Source organism: Triticum aestivum, chromosome 5D (genome assembly GCF_018294505.1).
Source record: "Triticum aestivum cultivar Chinese Spring chromosome 5D, IWGSC CS RefSeq v2.1, whole genome shotgun sequence".
Classification (NCBI taxonomy): Eukaryota; Viridiplantae; Streptophyta; class Magnoliopsida; order Poales; family Poaceae; genus Triticum; species Triticum aestivum.
The window spans coordinates 140265090-140273455 of record NC_057808.1 but is presented as its reverse complement, the minus strand read 5'-3'; the positions used below and the strand labels follow the sequence as shown (position 1 = coordinate 140273455).

Below are 8366 nucleotides of genomic sequence, written 5' to 3'. Positions count from 1 at the left end.
CTATGCGAGAAACAATGCCGTCTTCAATCCCAAGTAGACCTCGCCCGCCGCCTTTGATGGCTGGGAGCCGCCAGGTATAGACCTCGCCCGCCGTCTTTGACGACGGGGAGCCGCCACCACCGTGGTGCTAGCGGTGGCGAGGGAATCACGAAGAGAATGGGACGCTTGGGGCTAGGGTTTCTCCTTCGGAGCCGCCCGCTGTGTGAAGTACTTTTAGGGCTCCTTTGATTCAAAGAAATTCTATAGGATTTATGGAGGATTGAAATCCTTACGACATTTTTCTATGTTAGTCCTTTGATTCATAGAATTGGATCCCGTAGGAATTTTTTCTATGAAATATTTTGTACTACATTTGATAGGAAATCTAACATCCATTTCAACCTTTTTCTTGATTTCTTTGTTTTTCTTGTGCCATCAAACACTCCTTGTTAATCATATTGCTAACTCTATAAGATTCAAATGAGCATGCCACACTAATTTTATACTTTTTCTATTCGTAGTTTTCAAAATCCTGGGAATCAAAAGAGGCCCTTATCCTTCGTGTTCGCATACCGAACGCAGAAGAGCAGGTTATGCCTTAAGAAAAAAAAGGAGAACTCGTCAGCAACCGATACCCACCTCTTCTGCGGTATAAAACTCTCTCCCCGTCTTATCTTCTCTTCCTCTCTGAAACCTCTCCTCCTCCGCCCCCCTCGCTCTCCATCCCCTCCGGGCCATCGCCGCCTGAATCCTTCACTAGGGTTAGGGTTTACGTAACGAACCCGCGCCATGGCTACCTTCACTTGCCAGGTCAGCGCGATGGCCGGCGCCTCCCCGTCGAGCTCTCTCTTCGTGAGCCGGCGGTGGCCGGCGGTCATGCCCCTGCAGATGCGGGTTGCTCGTGGCGGGCGGCCGCGCGGGTTGGCGATGCGGGTGACGTGCGAGAAGGTGGTGGGAATCGACCTGGGCACCACCAACTCCGCCGTCGCGGCGATGGAGGGCGGTAAGCCGACGGTGATCACCAACGCCGAGGGCCAGCGGACGACGCCGTCGGTGGTGGCGTACACCAAGGGAGGAGAACGGCTAGTGGGCCAGATTGCCAAGAGGCAGGCCGTCGTCAACCCGGAGAACACCTTCTTTTCCGTCAAGCGCTTCATTGGACGCAAGATGGCTGAGGTAGATGACGAGGCCAAGCAGGTCTCGTATAACGTTGTGCGCGATGAGAACGGAAACGTCAAGCTCGACTGCCCTGCTATCGGCAAGCAGTTCGCAGCGGAAGAGATATCCGCGCAGGTAATTTCCCTTTTCTTATTTATTATTGTAGCTTAACATAAGGAGGCAATGTGTTCAATTGTCATTGGAATTCCATATTGTCCTCCTCCATTGATGGTGTTAAAGATTATTTCTTCGTTTATAATAAGAAAATATGAGGTAGTTAGTTAACTTATTATGTCTTGGATGAGTTAACGTTTCCAATGGTATATGAAGTGCTGATATTTCATTTCTGTGAATATTTTGAATTGCTACCGCTTTGGCAATTATTTATGAGAGGTCACTGCTTCGGTTATGTCCATTGTCTTGCAACACCCGATGTGCTAATTGTTAAAGTTTAGTCAGGTGTGGACAATTTTCTTTGTACCCATACAAGTCTATGGACCTAAAATGTGCATATCTCATGTTTAACTTCAGAGACCTAAGTTGACTTAACCATGTGAATTTATGGACTGATAGTATACATGATTCGAATGTGAGTGACTTATTTGGCTTCTACGGTACATTTATACCTTTTCAGGTATTGAGGAAATTGGTGGACGATGCATCTAAGTTTCTGAATGACAAAATTACAAAAGCGGTGGTTACCGTTCCAGCGTACTTCAATGACTCGCAGAGAACAGCAACAAAGGATGCTGGCCGTATTGCAGGGCTGGAAGTTCTCCGCATTATAAATGAGCCAACTGCTGCATCTCTTGCTTATGGTTTTGAGAAGAAAAACAACGAAACGATTCTAGTGTTTGACTTGGGTGGCGGTACTTTTGATGTCTCTGGTATGGCAGAATACCAAATTGTTCTTATCTTTTACATTTACTGCTAGAAATTCTGAACCACTTGGATAATCATATCACTCTCATATATTACCATAACAGACCTTTTTAGATGAATCATGGGTGGAATTTCAATACTGAAAATGGCAATGTTTTGTCCTGTTTGGTTTGATTTGTAAAGCAAAAATGGTTTATCTAGAAGTGTGTTGCTTTTACATGCTCCAGTCAGAGAATAATATCTATGAATCCTTGATCGGAGCAATATATTCCACCACTCATTGACAAGAGCTACTTCTAAATAGAATTAGCTTTTAGTTAATTCATAAAAAGCATTTGTTAGAACTTAAGTTGACAGGATAAGAGCTCTCAAAATATTGAATGTCTACTTGGATAGTTTTCTTTGTTGTTATGTGTTAAAAATAATTACACTGAGGTTTGTAAGAAGGTCATGATGCAATTGCCAATGTAAAAAATAGCGTGGCCCTTAAAATATGCTATTAGCGTGTTATATCGCACTATAGCGTGCTATTAGCGAGACATTGTACATTGATTTATTCAGCGAGGCATTGCTCAAAACGCTATAGCGTGCTATTAGCGACGCTATAGCGCGCTATTTTTTTCACTGGTAATTACTACTGATGAAGCAACATTACTCTGCAGTATTGGAGGTTGGAGATGGTGTATTTGAGGTGCTTTCCACATCTGGGGACACACACTTAGGTGGAGATGACTTTGATAAGGTTTACAATTCCTCTTCTATTGTTCCTGGAAAATTACCACATATTTTAAAATTTGTGAAAGTTCATCATGCACTATTTTGACGTGCACACACCAAATTTCCTGCTCAAACTAGCAAAGTGCCCTGCCTTGCTACAGATCCAAAATAGACTAATACATGTTCACAAACTTGAAACAATCCTATATATCACTAAGAATATGTTAATTCAACCCAAAATTTATTCCTCTTATTTGATTGGGTGTGGAGGAGGGGGGGGGGATGGACTTGTCTGGAGAGACTACGTTTTTCTTTGCAGATCAGGAGCAGACTGGTGGGGGTGTTTATGCGAAAACACCTGGTATGCGTTAGATTTAGATCGGATGGCAGACACACCATCATCACCAGCTGGGTCTTTTATAGGTGTAGAGCTAGAGATATATCTGTACTTTAGGGTATCATCGGCTGGCCGGCTGAACATCATAAAGGTCGCGTGCGAGCCGCTGGATCAGGTTTCATCGTTCGTCCCGCCACTACCCACGTGACACAGGCATTATCGTCATGCCACCACCCACGTTCGCCACGTGCCAAGTGGAGGCACACATCTTCCCCCTTCCGATCTAAATCTCTTTTTTCTAGTGAGCCATTCATGTCTCCTCCCGAACGATCCCCTCCAATGGCGCTTAAATTCTCTCCACACTGTCCGAATCACCCCAGCCCAGTGCAGATCCATCCCACAGCCGACCACCCTTCCCCGCGCAAGCTCCTAGCCAGCGTTGTGAGGCCTGGGGCGCTGCTGCTGCACAGGCCAGTCAGAGGTGGATGCCACGTGGGGCCAGGACGGTGCGACGCTCTCGGTGCTGGAGGCAACGCGCGCCCAGCACCGCGTACTGCAACTAGAACCCTCCGGTGTTGGAGACACTATTGCTGGACACGGCGGCCACAAGTGCTGCAACCGGCAAATCGCTAGGGCTGGAGACAACGATACCCGATGCTGGAAACGTGGTGACCGAGTGCTGGAACCGGCCGATGTCGATGATGCAACCGCGGAGACCGCTTGCTGGGAGGCGGTGGCTGGCAGATGTTGGAACCGGCGATGCAGATGCTGCATCCGGCCATGTAGGTTGCTGGAACCGGTGGTTGTGGATGCCGGAACCGGCAGGAGCCGGCACTACGAACCGGCCAGGGTTGGAGCTGCATCCAGCGAGGGGTTTGGTGCTGGAACTGCGGCGACGTCGCGCGAGATGCTAGAACCAGCTTCGGCGGGAGCTGCAACCCATCATGGCCGGAGCTGCAACCGAGGAAGCACGAAGGATGCAAGGGGAAGGTGCCGCAAAACTTGCTTGAGGGGTGGGGTGGGGGTAGGGGGTGGGTGGGTGGGGCAGAGGTGGTGCGTGCGCGGTGCCCACGGATGGCAACGCCTAGCGCCGATGTTTTGACAAGGAATGCGTGCGGGGCAGCTCGCACGGTGGCCTGCGATCCCGGCTAGGATTTTTTTGTTGGAATGCCTAATTTGAGACCTGTGAGCCCTCCGGTGGTGGAGGGGGTGGGGCTTCCGCGAAGCGCGGTTGCGAAGACGCACTCCGTGGCAGGGCTTCTGTGAAGCGCGGTTGCAAAGACGCACTTTGTGGCGCGGTGTTCGCGAGACCTGCGCTAGTGGCACGGGAGGGAGGAGGGAGAAAACAGGGGGCGATCGAGGTGGGCCATCTAGCGGCTGTCGTTCGTCCAATCAAAGGGTTGCACGGCGACCGCTGAAATTTGGGCCGGTCGACCGGCGCCTAGCGTTACCCTTTCTTTTTTTGGTTTTGTGCAATACGAAGATAAAATACCACAATATTGTACAATAACAACTGCATGTGCCACAGCCATGTGTTTCTCTCTTCAAACATCTGCAACATTACTTCACGTTCTTTTGTGGGGATGTAGAGCCAGTATGAGCACCATATTTAACTCCACTTCATAAGAAAGCAACAAGAGAGTCAATTTGTTCCATTGATCCAATATTGTCTTCTCTATGATCTGAATTGTTAGCTTTGATAGCACTGTTTAAATATATTTGTGGGTCATTTTCAGCCGTGAAGCTCTTGTTCATTTAAGTTCTGTATCTTGTAACTTGTACGTTATCAATTCATCTTCATTCATTTGTACCCCTGGGAAACTCGAACTCAGTCACTCTTGCTTCGTCAAATCTGTAGACCTACTTTCTATTTTACACAATATTTGTTTGATTTCATCAACTTCTAAAAGCGAATTACATGTAAAAGATCTCTTGGTGTTGTATTCTTGTACTGTTCATACTTCAGGTGGACTCAGTTTCTAATAGTATTCTTGATAACTCTCCACCAATTTCTAGTAATGTAATAATGTTATCCTTGGATTACGCAGAAAATTGTAGATTGGCTTGCTAGCACCTTCAAGAATGATGAAGGCATCGATCTTCTCAAGGATAAACAAGCCCTTCAGCGTCTTACTGAGGCAGCAGAAAAAGCTAAGATGGAATTGTCAACGCTCACACAGGCGAACATTAGGTATTTTTCTACAGAAATTTTGTATGGTGCTCTATTTGCTCAGCTGGAGATATCTCCTTTAAACAGTTGAATGTCTTTGACTGCAGCTTGCCATTCATAACTGCTACTGCTGATGGGCCCAAACACATTGAGGCAACCCTTTCTAGAGCTAAATTCGAGGAACTGTGTTCAGATCTGATTGATAGGTAAACATGAACGTTCTATCAATTCGCAAAGCTATAAAATATTTTTTGTGCACTAGTTCTGCATTTTCTCATATTTTTTATGGCTTCACTCATCACATACTTCTGTCTTCTATTGATAGGCTTAAAACTCCTGTTAATAACGCCTTGAAAGATGCCAAGCTATCTGTTAGTAATCTAGATGAAGTGATTCTTGTGGGTGGATCCACCCGAATCCCTGCAGTGCAAGAAACGGTTAGGAAGATTACAGGCAAGGATCCCAATGTTACAGTCAACCCTGATGAGGTTGTTTCTCTTGGGGCGGCCGTACAGGTTATTTTCTTTTCCCCCAAATTTACATTTCTTTTGTTGCTCTTTGCACCTTGTGACCTATGAGGTCACGGGTTCGAGTCCTGGAAACAGCCTCTCGCAGAAATGCAGGGAAAGGCTCTATACAGAAGACCCAAAGTGGTCGGACCCTTGCCCGGACCCTGCACAAGCGGGAGCTACGTGCACCGGGCTGCCCTTTTTGTTGCTCTTTGCAGAGCATAATCTCTAGTCCTTTTTTAGAGTTTCACATAGTAGTCTTGTACACATGTTTCCTTAAAGTACCAATGGTCTATTTAGTTACATCTCAAGTAGCTCCCAGAGCATGTACAGTGCAAGACCACATTTATAACTTAGTAACATACGTAACACCTCATGTATTACCCTATTCCCTGAAACACCAGGGTGGAGTTTTGGCTGGAGATGTGAAGGATGTTGTTCTTCTTGATGTTACTCCATTGTCAATTGGTTTGGAGACGTTGGGTGGAGTGATGACGAAGATTATCCCCAGGAATACAACACTGCCCACCTCCAAATCAGAGGTATTCTCAACGGCTGCTGATGGACAGACAAGTGTTGAGATTAATGTCCTCCAGGGAGAGAGAGAGTTTGTCAGGGACAACAAGTCTCTTGGAAGCTTCCGACTGGATGGGATCCCTCCCGCACCACGTGGTGTACCACAAATTGAAGTGAAGTTTGACATTGATGCCAATGGCATTCTGTCAGTAGCAGCTGTTGATAAGGGTACTGGAAAGAAGCAGGATATCACCATCACTGGTGCTAGTACACTACCAAAGGACGAGGTATGCTATCAATGATTATGCTTTCCAGCATTTTGTGTGACTGACTGCACTAAACTCTCGTTGTTTTGGTAATTAGTTCTGAAATTTGTTAGTTTTTTTTGTCATGTCAGCAATGTAGTGCGCTTGTTTTCTCAGTGGTATGCAGTGTTGTTAAAATTCATTTTAGTGTTATGTTCTTTAATTATCCCTTGATTTCCAATCTGTTCTGTTGCTATTTATTGCACCAAATCTGTTATGATGTTACTTTCATGCATGCATGCACATAATAATAGAGGAATTTATTCGTCAAACCCATGAATTCTTAATGAATCGTAATATGCGTTATATTGAGATATGGAGTATGTTGCACATAATCCTTGGATAGTAAATGGGTAGTCTATTTGTCCTCTTGTACAGCCTTGTGGGGTTTAATTGGCAAACAAAGAATTGATGCCATTGTAATCTGTTCATTGTATATTTTGGCATGCTCTGCACTCCAGAAAGAAAGAAAAAATGCCTGTGCTGGTGCATAAACATGCCTTTTGAGACATTTTGTTTTGCAGGTCGAGAGAATGGTAGAAGAAGCCGACAAGTTCGCCCAGGAGGACAAAGAGAAAAGAGATGCTATTGACACCAAGAACCAAGCAGACTCTGTGGTGTACCAGACGGAGAAGCAACTGAAGGAGCTTGGGGACAAGGTCCCTGCTCCTGTGAAAGAGAAGGTTGATGTAAAGCTCCAGGAACTGAAAGATGCCATTGCTGGTGGATCGACACAGAACATGAAAACTGCCATGGAGGCTTTGAACCAGGAGGTAATGCAGATCGGACAGGCTATGTACAACCAAACTAGTGCCGGTGGTGCTGGCTCTACTGATGCTGAAACTGAGCCTGGTGCTGGATCAACAAGCTCAGGAAAGGGACCAAATGATGGAGATGTTATCGACGCGGACTTCACAGATAGCAATTAAAGGATGGTCAATGGATCGTGGTGAGTGATACATAGACCCTGAGTTATATTCTGAGTGGCATTCTAGGGTTGAGGATGTTATTTTTGTATCTCGGCTCCATGTATCTACAAGATGTTTATTCAGTATATGAAATTTGGTAGCGGTAGGAATCAACAACGTTTGCTAGAGTGATCTTGAATCAAGTATACCCCTCTGGTAATGCAAAGATGCAAAAGGATTTTGGTCGAAACAGTAGCATATTCCCTAAAGAGTAAACTAGCCATGTTTAGGTCAGCAATAAACGAAGTTTCATGGTGTACCTAATGTTATCGTTATAGAACAGATCATGGTGCATCTAAGTTTCATGGTTTATCTATTGGGATGTTTATTATAGAACATATCTTGATATGAGTTTGTCATCTGGTTGATGAAGAAATAATTATTTTTCTTTTATGTTTTCCCACTAAGCATGACAAGGATTTAAATGGACTTCCAATGGACAGCTGCTATTAAGTGCACAATTGCTTTGAAACACATCAAGGAATCTGAAATTGAGCATGCCACAGGCGCTATTCTCACTAATTCGTGGATGTTTATCTTGGCAGCATATGTGCATTTGCAAAGTTTGGTGCAAAAGTATAAGTACATGCGCCATACATAAAACAATTATCTTCAGTCTCACTATTCTCAAGTGTGATATCTTCTATTCTGATGAGTTTGTCTGATTGCATGCTTATAGTAGCTTTTCTTCAGCCAGTATTCTTCTTTTGTTTGGTTTGTTACTTCTTCGAAGAAATAGTTTGTTCGAAGAATTTGATAAAAAATCTCTTCACATCCCCTCCCCTTGTGGTCGATTGAACGCTCTTTCAGGGTGAATACATGTGA

The 8366-nt window shown here is 45.1% G+C and overlaps 1 protein-coding gene across 1 annotated transcript; it reads left to right on the top strand.

Moving 5' to 3' along the window:
* The first annotated feature begins 653 nt into the window (after positions 1–653).
* LOC100415854 (stromal 70 kDa heat shock-related protein, chloroplastic) lies at positions 654–7934 on the top strand. The gene is made up of 8 exons (XM_044539885.1): positions 654–1272; positions 1772–2024; positions 2682–2761; positions 5122–5264; positions 5351–5449; positions 5569–5758; positions 6157–6555; positions 7098–7934. Exons 1-8 carry the CDS (start codon positions 769–771, stop codon positions 7500–7502), a joined length of 2073 nt encoding a protein of 690 aa, XP_044395820.1. The 5' UTR covers positions 654–768; the 3' UTR covers positions 7503–7934.
* Positions 7935–8366: the final 432 nt, after the last annotated feature.